Source organism: Hipposideros armiger, unplaced genomic scaffold (genome assembly GCF_001890085.2).
Source record: "Hipposideros armiger isolate ML-2016 unplaced genomic scaffold, ASM189008v1 scaffold_62, whole genome shotgun sequence".
Taxonomy (NCBI): domain Eukaryota; kingdom Metazoa; phylum Chordata; class Mammalia; order Chiroptera; family Hipposideridae; genus Hipposideros; species Hipposideros armiger.
The window spans coordinates 1,544,896-1,561,638 of record NW_017731412.1 but is presented as its reverse complement, the minus strand read 5'-3'; the positions used below and the strand labels follow the sequence as shown (position 1 = coordinate 1,561,638).

General features: G+C 48.7%; 1 protein-coding gene across 1 annotated transcript in view; it reads right to left on the bottom strand.

The window, feature by feature from the left end:
- RPH3A (rabphilin 3A) overlaps positions 1–16,743 on the bottom strand; it is a 101,648-nt gene continuing 84,905 nt past the window's right edge. Inside the window, exons 13-20 of the mRNA XM_019641575.1 lie at positions 16,165–16,239; positions 14,621–14,730; positions 10,259–10,385; positions 7,857–7,913; positions 6,901–7,055; positions 4,913–4,994; positions 3,163–3,259; positions 1–2,336 (exon numbers count right to left, since the gene is read on the bottom strand). Of these exons, the coding sequence (XP_019497120.1) occupies positions 2,206–2,336; positions 3,163–3,259; positions 4,913–4,994; positions 6,901–7,055; positions 7,857–7,913; positions 10,259–10,385; positions 14,621–14,730; positions 16,165–16,239 (834 nt within the window). The 3' untranslated portion in view covers positions 1–2,205. The remainder of the gene's footprint in view (positions 2,337–3,162; positions 3,260–4,912; positions 4,995–6,900; positions 7,056–7,856; positions 7,914–10,258; positions 10,386–14,620; positions 14,731–16,164; positions 16,240–16,743) is intronic.

The following is a 16,743-nucleotide window of genomic DNA, read 5'->3' as shown; positions in this document are numbered from 1 at the left end:
TGCGGGCCACCAGTATTCCTGGATATTGCTACTTTATTTTCGGGCTACATCATCACAAAGAAAGGTGGTGGGACTGCTCTGCATGCACCGGTGTGTGTGTGTGTGTGTGTGTGTGTGTGTGTGTGTATTCTAGGGAGGGAGGCGGTTACATTTGGAGGAGAGCAGAGAGAGCGTGCGCCTGGGCTGTGGGCACTTTGAGCTTGCCACGTGCGGATTCCAGTGCTAATGCCAGCGTCAGGCGTGGGCGACGCAGCCAGCATGCTTTCTCCTAAGGGCAAACCCTGGAAAGGAGGTGGGCTGAGAGTGGGTGCCAGGGGGACTGACGGGGAAAGAGGGGGTCAGGAGGCCAGATGGCAGCTCGGAAGCTGTGCGCCATCTTGGGGAAGGCAGAGAACTTGATGTTTAGAAAGTGGTTATTCGAGGCAAGTAATCAGTGACTTTCAATGAACTGTGCAGAGAGCTGGGGGTGGAGAACCCTGAAAAGGAAGGTAAAAAGGTGTGTTTTTGGAGAAAGTGAGAGTTTGACTGCCCATCTGATGATGTCGATACGTAACGGGGGGCGAGGTTGGACAGAGAGCGTGATTTTTACAGGGGAAAGACTTTATGGAAGTTGGAAACAACCAAGTCTTTCTCACACAGCACTGAAGGATGCTCCCACCGAACTTCAAATTTATGTTTGTCCCCATTGCCTTTTTCTCCTTAAAAAAAAATTTATTTATTTTTTTTTTTTAAGGAAAAAGACTGAACGATTCATGATGGAACAAAGGCCTTTGACATCAGGGCCTGTCACTCTCTAAAGTTTTAGATCCATGATGGTGGCATTTTATTCTTCCGATACACTTGGTGAAGGGGTTGCAAGACATAGACAGAGAGACTGAGACACAGAGGTTGAGGCGGTTCTGAGTGAGAGACTGTCCGAGAGAATCAAAGGAGCAGAGGATCAGGGTCAGGGGTGGGCGGTAGGTTCATTTAACTAAGAGCAGAGAACGAGAAACCTAATGCTGAGGCTTTGGAGAGGCCCCCCCTCAGACCCAGAGCTCTGGTTTCTAAAGACCTTCTGCGCCCACTTGGGGAGGCCAGGGCCTGAGAAGGCCCCTCAGTGGGGAGTCTGCACAGCCTGCAGGATGCTGCCATGCACCTGGGGACGCAGCAGCCGCCACCGAGGCCCCAGGCCACCTGGCTCTGCCAACAGGAGAAGGGGGTGGTTTGAACAAGCGCCGGCCTAAGTGGAACTTAGGATTTTTGCCAGTTTCTCAGCGTTTGCTGGTCAGGCTGGTGAGAGGAGGCGAGGGAGGAAGGCTGTGGGAGGGTATTTTTTTGCTTTTGCTATTTGACTCCCTTAAAGAGGGAGAGAGATGGGAGTAGAGAGAAGAGGTGAGAGGGTGAAAAGGGGAGAGTTTTGTGAGGTGTAAGGGACATGGGAGGGAAGGGGGAGGAGAGAGAAGCAGGGGTTGGGCAGGGGGGTGGGGTAGAGACGGGGGTTGTTTTTTCCTAGGAATCATTCAGGTGATGTCCTGAAAGAGGGGGGTGACCGAGTCCCTTTGTGTATTCTGCGTGTCCATTTCTTGAAGCCTTTGGGAGCTGGGAGACGGTCCCTAGTCACCAGGAATTTTGAACACGGTGGGCTGTTTTCCTGGCAACTGGGGTGTATATGTGGAGAGGCGGTGGGAAACCGGAAACTCTGTTTCTGCCCCAACACGCGGTCCTCACAGCCTCGTCCGGGTCTGCTGACCACCGAGGGGACACACAGCCAGCAGACACGACACAGTAAATGCTCGTCGGGCATGTGTGCACCTGTTCACGCATACAGGTGCACACAGGTGGCAGGCCAGGAGGGTCTAAAAACAGTCCTAAATGCTGACGAACGTTTGTAATGACCCCAACTGGAAGGTGGTTAAATTAACAACCTCCTTGTAAAAAATCTCCCTGCCCCTGTCCTTACTGCTCTCCACCCTGGAGGGACCGGAGAGCGGCTGCGCTCAGAGCTCACATCGCAGCATCACAGAAGGAGGAGGTCTTTGGTGGCAGTGCCCAAGGTGAGGGGGAGACCTCAAGGGCAGGCTCTAGGCGGGTGGCAGGGGATGGGGTGGGGGGAGACGTAGAGAAGAGTCGCCAGAGTGCAACGGGCTGCTGGGGCAGGCTGGGGACGGGGAGTGGCGACCAGGGCAGGGCGTGGAGCATGGAGTTGGGGACTTGGGCACCATTCTAATCGCTGGACACGTGGTTCTCGTTTTGTAGCTGGTGCCAGCGTTCGATCTTCTTGTCCTTGTTTTTCAGACACTCGTACCAGTGTTTTAAGCGCTCCCCCTTGGCCGAGATCCCCAGCTGGCAGCCTCCTGGATGACAAGGGAAGATGACAAGACAAGTGGTCAGAATGGAGGGACGCATGGGGCTCTCGTTCTGGACCCAAATGTCTAGGTGGGGGGAAACTGCCACCAAGCAGTGACCGCCCCGCCCCCCGCCCCACCTCCAGCGACGTGGGATCCATTCTCTATGGAAGGTTGTTATGATATTATTACTACTGGCCTCTTCTACTCAACAACCTTTGGTGGCTCCCTACTGCAGCGCCAAGTCATCACTTCACTGTCTACTTTGGAAGACCTTCTACAAATCACCACTCACTCACGGAAATGTATCTCCCACTACTTGTGGGAGCTCGTCATCTGTTTCCAAAGAGTTGCTTTCATCACCCTGCTCAGTCCTGCCTCCGCGCCTTTGCTCAAGCCGTGTCCCTTGCCTGGAGTTCCCTCCCTGTTCTGTCTTTCATGACTGTTCTTCCTCATGATTTGGGAGGTGGGGAGGAAGTAGGAAGATTAGAACCTTCATCCTGGACTTGCAAATAGGTTAAGGAGACTTCATATGCACCCTATTTTCTGCAGAGTCACGGACCCCTCTCTCCTGTTATGGAACCGTTCCAACTGGAGGTGATGTGTTCAGCAGATAACCAGTCATGACCCCCTCTTCCCAGCTTTTTAAGCCCTTTCATCTAAAGGCATCCCCCAATTGGACCCAAATCAGGACCCTGGGTGCTGGCTTCGCATTTGGATGACGTGGTTGCCAAAAGAAACGAGGGATACTCACCCTCCTGCAGCCCTAGGTAAGGCTCTCCTCTCCTGGGAGGACAGAGGATGGGGGTGTTCTCTGGGAGCTGGGAGGACTCACCGATGTAATCGTTGGACTTGCCAATGTCATAGTCCCAGACTGAGATGTCCAGTGATTTCTTCGCCAAGTCACTATGTTTGATGTCATAGAAGAACTCCTGGATGCGAGAGAGCAGGGCATGTGAATGGGAGGGTCCCCAGAGCCTTCGGCATTGGGAGCTAAGAGGCTCATGGGCCAAAGGGAGGCCCCTGAACTGGGCATCCTGGGGGCAAGGGGACCTTCCCGCTCTGAGCCTCTTCCCCAGGTCCAACAATTCCCTTTCAACAGATATTCTGTGTAACAAAGTCCCTCAAGCCCTGAAATTCTCTTTTCAATGACTCTCTGTTTGCAATTAGAAAGGCTGGTGGGAGTTTTTTGTCTTTTTTTAAATTAAAGCTTATTGGGGTGACAATGGTTAGTAAAGTTACATAGGTTTCAAGTGTACAATTCTGTAATACGTCATCTGTATCACATAATATGTTGACCACCCAGAGTCAGTTCTCCTCACATCACCATCTATTTAATCCCGTGTACTCTCATCTACTACCTCCTTCCCGGGTTTTTCTAAGAGAGTGGGTCCTGGTCAAGTTTCTCTGAAGGCAGACAGCCATGAACTCAGTCTTCCATTCTGGTAGCTTCTAAAGTAGGTTTTCCCGTCTCCATCACTTAGAGATTAAAGGTAGTTGAAGGGGCTGAGATTGACATGAGGGATCGGTGCTTATGTTTCTAGACCATCTGATTTTTAAAACAACTTTTCTGCCTCATTATAAAATTCATCCACTGTTAAATAAGGAAGCAAAAACCAAAACCAAACAACCCCAGAACTTGGGTAATCTAACTACCCAAGAATAACCACGGTCAACATTCCCCAGGTGTAACCACATGGATGAGTTTTTAAAAATTAGTATGAATATTGATTCAAGTATTATATGAAATATTTGAGTATTATACTATGTGAAATGTCATATGACCAAATCATATTTTGGCTTTCTTTTTCCATTTTATAACACATGGTAAAAACCAACTGAGCATGCTGGCAAATATTTTTCTGCATCGCCATTTTAATGGCTTCATTTAACGGCTGTGTGGCCATACCGTAACCTCATGCCCGACAGTTGAGTATTTACCGTAGATTGTTTGCCAATTTTCACGATCATTAATGATATGATAAAAGGCACCCTTGCAGCTAAACCACTGTGTACATCCACGGTGATTTATTTAGGATAAATTTTGAGAAGTGTTTATCTGAGTTTGTAAAATTTTGAGATACAGAACAGTGGGTGAGCCAAGAGTCTACTGCAATAGTCCAGGCGTGAAATGCCAGGATCTGAGCCAAGGCAGTAACAATGAGAACAAAGATACAGGCAGTGGGTATCTAGACAGTGGCCTTAGCAGGACTTGATGCACTGAATGGATGTGAGGTACAGGGAGAAGGCAGCACCAACTGGGTACATGGTGAAGGGCAACGCTGTTCCTATGTAGCTCCTCAAATTTCAGTATTAAAGACAATTAGTGAAAACTGGAGGTGATTTAATTCAATCGCTCTTCAAACTCAGCTTCTTCCCTATGACATTCCTAATCTATAGGTTTTTGTCTGAGGCTTGATTCCCTCTAGTGACAAGGAACTCACGACCTCTCCTTGAGCTAACTCAAGCTGATCTCTGAAAGAGAGCTTTTTTGTGATGTGCTTCACAACATTCTAGTAGGGACTTTGTTCCTCTCTCCCACGCAGGAAACATCCTAAAGCATGTCAAAAATGGGGCAGCCTTACCTCATTAAATTCGGGATTCAAGGTTTTCTTCTTAATTTGAGTCTTGTGTTTGGCCTTCTTTCCCATGTCTGGTTTCAGCCAGCTGAGAGGAGACATGAGAGGCTGTTATGAATGAAGTTGAATGAATAAGAACAGCCCCTTGATGACCCCAAAGGCTCCTTCCAGTGTTAGAATTTGATGCACAAATAACTGATGAACAAATCAGAGAAAGTGAATCTACATGAATGATGACCAGTGCACATTAGAGGATTGACTTGCATATTCCAGGCACTGCGCTAAGCACCTTCGGTGTACTTAATCCTCAGCAAACACTAGATGGTAGAACTAAAACCACCCATTTTACATACAAGGAAACTGAGGGGCCAGCAAAGTTGAGAAAGTGCCTCAGGTCACACAGCAGGGACTGAACCCACCTGTTGCCTCTGGAGTCTATGCTCTTAGCCAGCACTTTCTCCCCATGGGTCAATTTGAGAGACTGGATGGCGGTGCCTGGCATTATACCATCTATCATCCCTAGGTTGCCTCCCAAGTTCTAGAGAGATGCCATGTGTGTAGACAAAAGGGATAAGCTGCAAATCTGATGACTGCCACTCCTTTGCTCAAGACTATTTAGTAGCCTCCCTCTGTGGTGTGGCCTTCAGAGCCTGTGGGGTTGGGTCCCTCCTCTAGCCCAGCCATGCTCTTCACTTCCTACACACTCTTCTTTCTACCCCAGGGCCTTTGCACATACTGTCTCCTCTGCCTACAAGGCTCTGCCCTGGTGTAGGCACAATGCTTGGCACATTGTAGGTGCCCAATCAGTATTTGCTGGGTGAATAAATACAATGGAGTAAAAAACTCCTAAGGGTTGTGGCATTTGGGTTCCGATTCAAGCTGTCACTAGCTATGCAAATTTGAACCTCAGTGTCACTTCAATATGCCTCAGCTTCCCAGTCATTAGAGAGGGCAAACACTTCTTACACATTCACAAACTTTTTGAGGATAATTTCCAAGAAGAGACACAAATGGGGGAATTGAAAGATACCAAGTGCTAAGTAAAAAAAAAAGAAGTGGCAATTCTGACTTTAGAAATCTTTATTTGACCCTAAACTGATTCATGGTCTCCTGTTTCCTTTTCCACAATAGCCACCAAGGCAGCTGTTTCGCGGGTGACCACAGCAACTCCACTTCTTCTGGAGGGTGGATGGGAGAAGGGATGGTGGGAGAATTATTTAAGAAAACCAATTTGCATGTGGCTGGGATTTAAGGCTGTCCAGGACAGCAGCCCACATGCTAATTCTCTCTATTGGAGCATGTGAGCAGGCCCGCTCTCCTAGGTGACATGGGCTTGTCTGATGGCCAGTTTTGGCCTAAGGACTCCCTGATGGCCTTGAACTTGCCTCTAGGATGCTTCCACTCACCACTTCCTACCTCCTCCCCTAACAGCTCTCCATGTCCCCCAGCTTTCCCTACCTTCCCTCACAGGCACGTCTCCTAATGAAGTCATCATCTGTTTAACCCCATTGTGGCATCTTCTCAGAGGATATCCTAACTAACACAGGTGATACAATCTCTTTTCTTCCCCATGAGTGAGATTACTGGAATAACCCCCAAAGTCTAAGGTCTTTTCTTTGAATATTTCCAGACTGAATCTGGGAAAAGCCAGATTGTTTCTCTGGTGGTGGAGCTCTGGACAGTTGGAGAGGTGTGTTGCTGATTCTGGGGGGCTACAAATGGGCTTACTATGACCTTGCCAACCACCCCTCTCCAATGAGGGGACAGAGCCACAAAACTTATCATATGGGCAAGTGACATGCCAGTCAAATTGCCTGAGATTCCAGCCTCACACTCTAGCCAGTTCTGGTCATCTGTCTCACTGTGTGTCCTTGGGCAGGTTTGTCTCCCTCTCTGGGCCTCAATATAATGATTTTAGGGAAACTCTCTGGTTCCCCCTTCACAAGGATCTAGGATCCTTAGGGCCCATTCACGGTCTCAAGGCATTGACTCACAGCTTGACAAATGGATCTGAGTAGCCATTGGCATCCATGGCGGCCAGGTGCACGCAACGTATGATGCCCACGATGAGGCCACCCTGCTGTGTGCTGTACATGAGGGACACCAGGATCTTGCCTCGTTCCTCTATGTCACCAATACGTTCCACCTGCTGCAGTGGGAGAAGAGGGCATGTGAGCCTAGGAAGGGGAGGGGGCCGGGCAACGTGGGTGGGCTCATTAGGGAAGAGTCTATGGAAAGAGGAACTCTGCCATTGCTTGTGAAATCAGCACCATGGACAGCAGACGCGACCGCCCAAACGCCCCCTCCCCCCGACCCCACTTCCAGGGAGGGGCAAATGGTAATTGCGAAGGGGACCAGTTCAAGGCACATGGGGCCAGTGGTTTGACTCTAACTTAGACACGGACTGAGCCCTGACCCTGATCATAGGTTGAGCTGGAAGCGGATCACCGACTGACCCAACCCTGACCCAGGACTGAGCCTTAACTCTGGTCCCAGCCCAATCCCTAATTCTAAGCTCAGACTTCCTTGACCCAACCAGTCTTTTCACACGTGTCATCCCTGGGGTCGCACAGAGACCTGGGCATGGACGTGTAGCCCAAGCCCCAGCCTCGGCTAGACACACAGCTCCAAGAGCACCCCCTACGTCCCCATGGAGGGGGCGGTGGCATTGCTCTAATCCTGCAGAATCGCCAGCAGAGCTTCTGCCCACAAGGCCGAGGACGTCAAGGGTGTCCTGGGCGCGAGAGGATGGGGATTCCCCGACCTCGGGCTCCGGGTGTGAAGGGCATCCACCTGATCTCAAGTCCTAATGCCTTGGGCAAGGGTGGCTCTCATGGAACCAACAGGCAGGCGGTTCTGGGAGAAACAGTAGAGATGGGGACAGGGAGGGGGAGAAGAGGGGGATGCCAGGCCCCAACTGCGGTGGCTTCAATACCCACGCCGTGCTCACCTCCTCCTCATAAAGGGCCATGCCTCGGGCGGACCCGGTGGTCCCGGCACGCTTCATCTTAGAAGGAAACAGAAAGGAGAGAGAGGATTGTCTGTGGGGCTCACCTCCCTACACAGGAAGGACCAGGAGCCCCTCATCCCTCCATCAGCCTCCAGAGCCACAGGGCAGGCTCTCCCAGCTTCTGTAGCTCTCCAGCTTACCCGCTTTCAGCTACAATGTATACGGCGCTAACCATTTGACAGACTATGTTAAGGCACACAGCCTGCAAGATAGGTTGTATTACTACTATCCCCATTTGACAGATGAAGACGCTGAGGGTCAGAGTGGTTAAGCCACTTGCCCAAGGTCACACAGCCTATAAGTGACAGAGCACCCTATACACAGAACAATAGGATTTGATCATCTCTGATTGAAATGGCACAGGGGCCTTGGGTCTAGAATCCAGATACTTCTTCCCCCAATGGATCCTAAGGTTTTGGGGGTTTTTTTGTGGGGTCTAAGGCTCTGGGGGACACAGTGTAAAAACCACTGGTTCAATACGACCTCCCACTTGAGACCTGAGGAAAACAGAGGTCAAGAGGGGAAGGGACAGCGCTGAGGCAGGCCCTGTCCTTGGTGGGGCATAGCGGGGAGTTGGTGGGAGGACTAAAGGCAAAGAGCAAAAGATGACGATTAGTAGAGCTCTGTGGCCCCCTGCAGGCCTCTGCCTGAACTGCCACCTCCGTGCCTCTGGGGCTGGCTGCGTCGTCACAGCAAGATGGGCGGGCCTAAGAGCTGATGACGCAGGCGGAGGGAGGCCTGGGCACGGTCCTGACTCATTGAGCGAGGGAAAGAAGAGGAAGCCTGAAGAGCCAGCTGTTATCAGGAAGAGACCGAGAGGAAATGCTCCGCTCCCAGGGTTGCCTTCCATGACGTATGGGGAGCCCGGCATTGGGTATAAATTCTTCTCTGCAATTTTCCTTGTTCTGTCTTATTCCTTCACCTGTGCTAGACAAATATGGCAGGGCACACGGATATTCCGTCCTCGGGCCGGCCATCTGCTGGGAGGATGCTGCAGAATTTCCCCTCCTGCGCGCCATGGCTTCCCCATGGGGAGCTGGCCCGCTGCCCAGGGGCAGCAGCCATATTGGTGGTTTCAGGGCCCAGTTGGAGAACCTCAATTTGGTTCTTGTTCTTTCTCAAAAGGCAAGTATCACATCTGACATTAACAGTTCCAATGCTTTGTAAGTACTCTCACACGAACCCTTAAGAGACCCTATGAGATTGGTACTCTTATCCTGTTTTACAGACGAGGAAACGAGGCCCAGAGACGTTTAGTAATTTGGCGCCAAGTTATTCAACAAGTGGCAGAGCCAGGATTCAAACCCAGGGATGCTGGCTCCAGAGCGGGTGCTCCTCCGCACTGAGCTATCCTGCCTCCTGCTAATCTGTGTGGTGCTTTGACTCCGTGACTGACAGGCGGGTAAGGCAGCATTACTCCTAGAATAACAACGGTTAAGAATTGAGCAGTGCTGGGCCGGCCGAGTGGCGCGATGGTTAAGAACTGGCTTGGGATGCCAGAGGACCCCGGTTCGGATCCCACATATGAGGGCCAGTGACACTGCCCTCTACAGCTAAGGTGCTGAACAACAGCTCAACCTGGAGCTGGGCTGCTGTGAGTCGCCGGCGATGGCGTAGGCTGCACTCCCTGTGGCAGTGGGTTGCCATGGGCTACCGTATGTAGCCAGCAGCCAGCGTGAGCGGCCAGCAGCCGCAGTGAGTGGCCGTCCAGAAGCCGGCGACTGATCTGCCTCGCCCGGGAAGAGCGCAATGATGGTGCCAACTTGGGCCAGTGAAGCAACAACCTCCACAACTAGATTGAAGAACAAAACGACAGCAACTTGTCTGTTCCCCTTCCCCCAATTCCCCAGCACTGTTCCCATCCCCCCAATTCCCCAAAAAAAATCTTTAAAAAAAAAAAAAGAATTGAGCAGTGCTTATGATGTCCTAGGCTCTGTTCTGATTATGGCTCTCAGCAACCCTCCCACGAGGCAGGTAATGTTATATAAAGCCCATTTATAGACAAGAAAAACGGACATTTAAAACAGCTCAGAGGTCAAAGCCAGGGAGCGGGGACATGGCGGAGCTGGACTTCGAACCCAGGCAGGCCACACTGCCCTTCCTGGTCTCGCCAAAGAGGACTTTGTTGTTCAGAGAAGTGATGTTAACACCTGGTTGGTAAAAGCCTGGCTGGGGTGCAACCTGATGTCCTGACTTGAAATCTTCACCCTCCTCTCAACAGCTGCCATGGCCCCTCTGCTGTGTGGCACCCTGCAGATCTGCCACCCCCTCTGCAGGCCCAGAGGAAGGCAGCACCCTCCCAACTTTCCTCCCCCGTGGAGCCCTCAGGAAAAGGCACTCACAGGAATCACTCGCTCCAGGCAGATATTGAAGTTCTTCCTCTGGTTGGGCTTCAGTTTCTTGAGTGAGAATCTGGTCTCTCCAATAAACTCGTTATGGCCGAATTTGTCCTCGTCACAGACAGAGATCCTGAGACCCACAAAACAGGGTGGGGAGAGAAAAAAAGGGGCATATATTGAGCTCCGTCTGTGTACCAAGAGCTGTGATGGATGCTGGCAAGGAATGTGTAATGTTGCATAGGGACATTTTCGTTTCCTATTCATTGGAAACTAAGCCGGATACTTTTTCTTCTCTATTGTGGTATAGCTTACAAGCAGTGTGTGCACACATCTTAAAGTTACAGCTTGCTGAATTTTTGCCTATGTATACACTGATGTAACCACCACCCAGATCAAGATACAGAACATTCCAGCTCCCAGGAGACCCTCGTGAGCCCTGCTGGTCACTACCTCATTCAAAGATAACCACTACTTTGACTTCTGGCCCCATGGATTCATTGTCCTGTGTTTGACCTTCATATAAATGGAATCAGATGGCTTCTTTTGCTCAACGTTGTCTATGACATTCATCCATGTGTATAGTAATTTCTCCTTTTTAGTGCTGTATAGCATTCCATTGTGTAAATATACTCTTAATAATTCTGCTACTGATAGGCATGTGGTTTTGAGCTATTTCTAGTTTTGAGCTATTGTGAATAAAGCTGCAATGGAACATTCATGTCATGTTTTTTTCATACACACGTGTATGGACAGTTGACCCTTGAACAACGCAGGGGTTAGGGGCACTGACCCGCTGCAGAGTCGAAAATCCGCGTGCAACTTTTGACTCCCCAACAACTTAACTCCTAATAGCCTCCTGTTACCGATAACATAAACAGTAGATTCACACACATTTTGTATGTTGTATGTATTATAATACTGTGTTCTTACAGTACAGTAAGCTATAGAAAAGGAAATGTTATTCAGACAATTATAAGGAAGAGAAAATATCTTTACAGTATTTATTGAAAAGAAATCTGCATATACGTCGACTTGTGGAGTTCAAACCCAGGTTGTTCAAGGGTCCACTGTATTTCGATTGGGTGTCTTCCTAGGAGTGGAATTGCTGAGTTGTGGACGACACATACATTTGGCTTCAGTAGAAACTCCTCGACACAAAGTGTTTCCACCAATTACCCTCCCACCAGCAGTAATGCAGGTTCTGGTTGTTCTTCATTGTATCCAACTTTTATTTCATCAGCCTTTAACTGTAGCCTTTCTGACAGGGCCACAGTGTCTCCCTGTAGGTTTAATTTACATTTCCCTGATCGTTAATGAAGTTGAGCCCCCTTTTCATACACTTGATGGCCATCTGAGCATCATCTTTTGCAAAGGTAGGCTAGGAACTTAGCTGACCTGTCCTCGTTTAATTTTTCCTGCCCTCTCCTCGCAAACATCTGAGTTTCCCACTTGAGAGAGGAGACGGGGGTCCAAAGAGGTTGAGTTATTTTTCCGTAATAAACGACAGGAAGAGGATTTGAATCCGGGTCTCCCTCATCCTAAAACACTACATTGTCTTCTGTTGTCCACTTTGCACAGCACTGAGTAGCACAGAGGCACAGAAAGGTAGGTAGGTCAGGAGAAAGGCCCCTCAGGAGGCCAAAAAGACCAGTCAGGGCATGATAATTTATGCTGACATATACTAAGGCAAAGAAAGGACTTGTCCTTCCCAAAGCATGGGAGGCCATCTGTGGGACAGGCAGGGACTCATGACACCTGACTCCTTGGCCATCAGCATTTGTTGAACAATGTTCAAAGTTTTGGGGGGCCAGAACACCCTCACGGCTGAGCGCCCCACTGCACATGACTGGAGAAAGAAATTGCCTCCGCTGGTGGGGTGTAATCAGCACCAGCCTTCTACAGGGCAACATGTGTCCGGAGACTTAAGAATAATCAGCATTTTTGACCCAGTAAAGCTACCGCTAGGAATTTATCTCAGACATAAGAAGGGAAGTGTGAGAAAGTACTGAACTACAGAGATGTTTATCGCAGTATTGTGTATCATTGTGGAAAAGCAGAAATCACATCGAGGTTCTATAACGGGGACTTCTTAAGACAATTCTGAAATAACTCTAAAAACGTAACAGTGTTCATGGAAAATAATGTTGGGATTAGTCCTCAGGGAAATGCAAAAACCACAGTGCGACACCGCGACACGCCCACCACAATGGCCCCAGTGAGGATTTGGAGAAACCGGAACTCTCACCTATTTGCTGGTAGGAGGGGAAATTGGTACAATCTCTATGGATTGTAAAGCTGGCAGTTTCTACCAAAGCTGAACATATATGTCCACTGGGACTCAGCCCTTACACTCCAAAGTACATATGCAGCAGGAATGTGTGCACCTGGGCACCAAGAAACCGCTACTAGAATGTTCCTAGCAGCCCTGTTCTAACAGCCCCCGAGGGAAAACCAACCAAATGCCCACTAACAGTAGAATAAACAAAATTGTGGTACACTCACACAATGGAATACTACATAGCGATGAACATGATCTATACTACACAACATGACAACATGAATATCACACATATGATACTAAGTGAAAGACAACAGACACAAAAGTCACGCTGTATGATTTCATTGCTATAAAATGCAAAACCAGACTAAATTAATTTGTCCTGTTAGAAGTCAGGATCGTGAATCCCCTGGAGGAGGGGTCCTCGTTGGAGAGGAAGGGGCACTCAGGGGCCTTCTGTGGTCTGGCGAAGTTCTGTCCTCTGATCCCAGTGTGTTCACTTTGTGACAATTCATCCATTGGAAACCCTTTTTTTAAAAAAAAAAATTCTATCGGGGAACAGTATGTTTTTCCAGGACCCATCAGCTCCAAGTCAAGTAGTTGTTTTCAATCTAATTGTGGAGGGTGCAGCTCAGTGGCCCATGTGGGGATCGAACCGGCAACTTTGGTGTTATCAGCACTTTGCCCTGTGCTCTAACCACCTGAGCTAACCGGCTGCCCCCGGAAACCCTTTTTATGTGTGCATTTTTCTAAATTGGATGCTCCACTGCAATAAAAAGGTTTACTTAAAACAGGGTTGTAAAAAAGAAAGACAAAAAAATAAAAGAATAAAATAAAAAAGGAAACCCGAGAAAAATAAGACAAAACATTTAAAAAATAGTATTGTAGCTGGTTGGACATGTAGTCGGAACAGCCAATTTGGAAAGCAGTTTGCATAACTTGTAAAATTAAAAAAATAAAATAACCCACATATCCTACGATCCAGCAAATATTCCTCCTTTCTTTCTATCCTCAGGAAACACTCCTATGAACAGGAGGAAGCAAGACGGATGGATACTCGTTGCAACTTTGTGATAGAGAAAAGCTGGCAGCAACCTAAATGTCCGTCCATAGGGAGCTGGCTGGAGAAACTGGTCAACAGTCCCAGAAAATTTTAAAACACGCCAAACAATACCACATATTGTTTATAGATACATAATTACATAGCTGAAGTATAAGGCATGCTTGGGGATGACACCCCTAAAATTCAGGGTTGCGTTTAGCCCTGGGGAGCGGAGGATAAGAAGGAGACAGGGGACAGAGTATACAAGAGGAGCTTCCACTGCATTTGTAGTGATTTATTCTTTGAATAAAGAAAAAGAGCTGACGCACATATAGCCAAGTATTAAGATTTTTTAAAAAACGCTGAGTACTGGGTTCATGGATTTTTTTTATTTTTATATTCTGTCCTTCTCTGTATATTTGTAATAGGTAATAATGAAACATTTTTAAAAATCTGTGACCAATCTAGTCTGTGGAATACACTGAAACAGTTAAAAACTAGGTAGCTCTCAATGTCTTCTCATGGCTATCCCTCCAAGATGCATTGTGAAGAAAAAAGGCAAATACCAGATACATACAGTATGGTACTTTCCAATAGTCTGCATATGCTTACACTCATGGAAGGAGGAAGCAGACGCGAAACATTAAAAGGGTTTTGCCTTCTCTATAATTTTTTACAAGAAAAATGTATTCATGTGTTGCTTATATTAATTAAAAATGCAGTGCAAGACAACATCGTAGAAGAATATAAAATGGCATCAACCTATTGTTAAGTAAAGCTGATTAATAGGATGGTCCATCTTTATAAACACTCAAGTTTATAAAAAACGTTTGTGTGCACACACGCACACACACACACTCACACACACACATGTCTAGACACCAAGATGTTAAAAGTTTCACTTATCTGTAGTTTCAGAAGTTTCTACCAGACATATATATTGCTTTTGTAGCAGTAAAAAAAGAAAAGCTATGCAGAGATGCTGTAAAGAGTGACCCAATCCACCAGCCTCAGCCCCCTCTCTGCCCACCCGCCCAGTGGGTACCTAAGGGTTTTCCTCTGCATGTCCTCGTCCGTGATGCCATGATAGATCAGAGTCTCATTCCAGACGGGGTTCCGAGTGTTCCTCAGGGTTTTTGTCCGAAGCTTGTTGGACTAGAGCCCAGAGAGACAGACAGACAGATACCTGTCTCAGTGGGGAGCCAGCCCTGCAGCCCCCTATCTTTTGGGCTGATTTGGGGTAGAGGAGTGACTTAGGAGTCATTCCCCTTAGGAGTATCCAGGGGCTCAGTTGCTCCCAAATGCATAACTCAGGGAGTAAGGTGGTGGTGGTGGTGGGGTCTGTCCTCTAGGCTGATGGCTACAGACGTCGCCATGCTGGACACTGGGCCACCCTCCCTCCATGCACTGGGCTCTCTCTTTGAACTTTCCATTAAGCTCATAAAAGTAGAGACATCTTTCTTTGAGAAAAAAAATCATTTCTAGGTTAAAGAGGCAGAAATGAGAGTCGCCCACTCCTAGGCAGTGAAGGAACAACTTGTGGGGATATCAGGAGGGTTCCATCTGTTGACCCAGATAGCATCCTCTATGCCTGAAATTCCTTAGAGGGAACAGAAGTTTTCATTTTACTCTGTGATGTCACTGGAAGAGGTGACCTGGTGGCAAATCTAATTCAGACTAACATGTAAATGACTCACTGGCTTCTTTGGCAAAGCAAATTGGAATTTAGGAGTGAGTCAAGAAGAGAGTCTCAAAGAGAAGCAAATGTCACAGGGGAGTTAGGAGTGGTCAACCATTTTTCAGTTTGGCCATGGCCACGAGACTGTGTGTGTGTGTGTGTGTGTGTGTGTGTGTGTGTGTGTGTGTCCTCTGTTGTCTTAGGGGGCATTTGATACTTGTAGAGATTTTTTAACAAGCATTTTCCCAAGATCATGGAACCACATGCACAGTCACCCTTGTATTTCGGACATCCATGCCAAATGAACAAAACAAAGCAAAAAGTAAAACCCAAGAAGGCACGCTTTCCAGCCACAGGCTCTGAGTGGGTCAATCTCAAGCGAGGAGAGCCAACCCCACTTTCTCCTCCCCAGAGCAAAGGAATGATTGGCAGGTGAGCTGGAAGAGGAGAGAAAGTGGGTGGGACGGGGGTATCTTTTCTCTCAGTGAGAGAACATGATCTCGCGTGCTTGGCCCTGAAATCTAGAGACAGTATTCATTTCTATTGAGAGATGACGAGTGGTTGGTTGGGGCATAAAATGGGAGGGGTGGGAGGGGGGGTGATGGTCAGCACTGGGGAGCCCCTTGAAGGTACTGGAGCCGGTGAAGGGCAAAATCGGGGCATCTGATTCTTTCCTGGCCTTTGGCAGCTCCCCAATCCCAGGTTTCTGGGCTGGAGAAATGGAAAGAGCCCCTGTCCCTTGAGGGAGAATGACCTGTGGCCACCCCTCTTCCTTTGCAAGGACTTTGCCACTGGAGGAGGAGGGGGACTTGGGGGGCAGATAGGGCTATTTTAGGCTCTGGGCTGGGAACCTTGCGTGCCTGCCAAGGCCTATGTGCCCGGCTTGCTGAGAGGCCCAGGCCATATGGTACCTTGCTGGCTCCCGGCAGGAGGTGCAGCTTAACGTAGGGATCGGCCAAGCCATTGGAGTCCATGGGCTTCAGTCCCTAAAAGACAAAAGGCAATGGTGTGAGGGCTTTGGGAGGGCCTGGAGCTCAGCTGTCACAGGCATTGGGCACAGCCCTTGGCATCTGTCCCGACCATTGGTCCACTGTGTGTGCTTCCTCTTCTAAAAAGATAGAAGGGAAACGCAGTATCGTGGAAAGAGCTCTGGAATCGGGCAGACAGGGTTTAAAGCCTGGTCATGTCACTTCCTGGCTGTGTGACCTTAGGCAAGTTTCTTAACTTCTCTGAGGCTCGTTTTCCTCACTTGTCAAATGGGAAGAGAACAGTGCCTGCTTCATGGAGTGGTGAGGCTTACACGTGATTTCACCTGTAACGTGCTTGGCACAGTGCCTGGCGCATGGTAAGTGCTCCATCCAGAATAGGAGGGGTGGGAGAGAAGGAGAGGCTAGGGCAAGAAGGACTGGGTTCTGGCTCCGGCCCCTGCACTCCCTTCTGAGACCTCAGTTTCTCCATCCATATAATGGGGATCACAGTCTCTGTCTGGG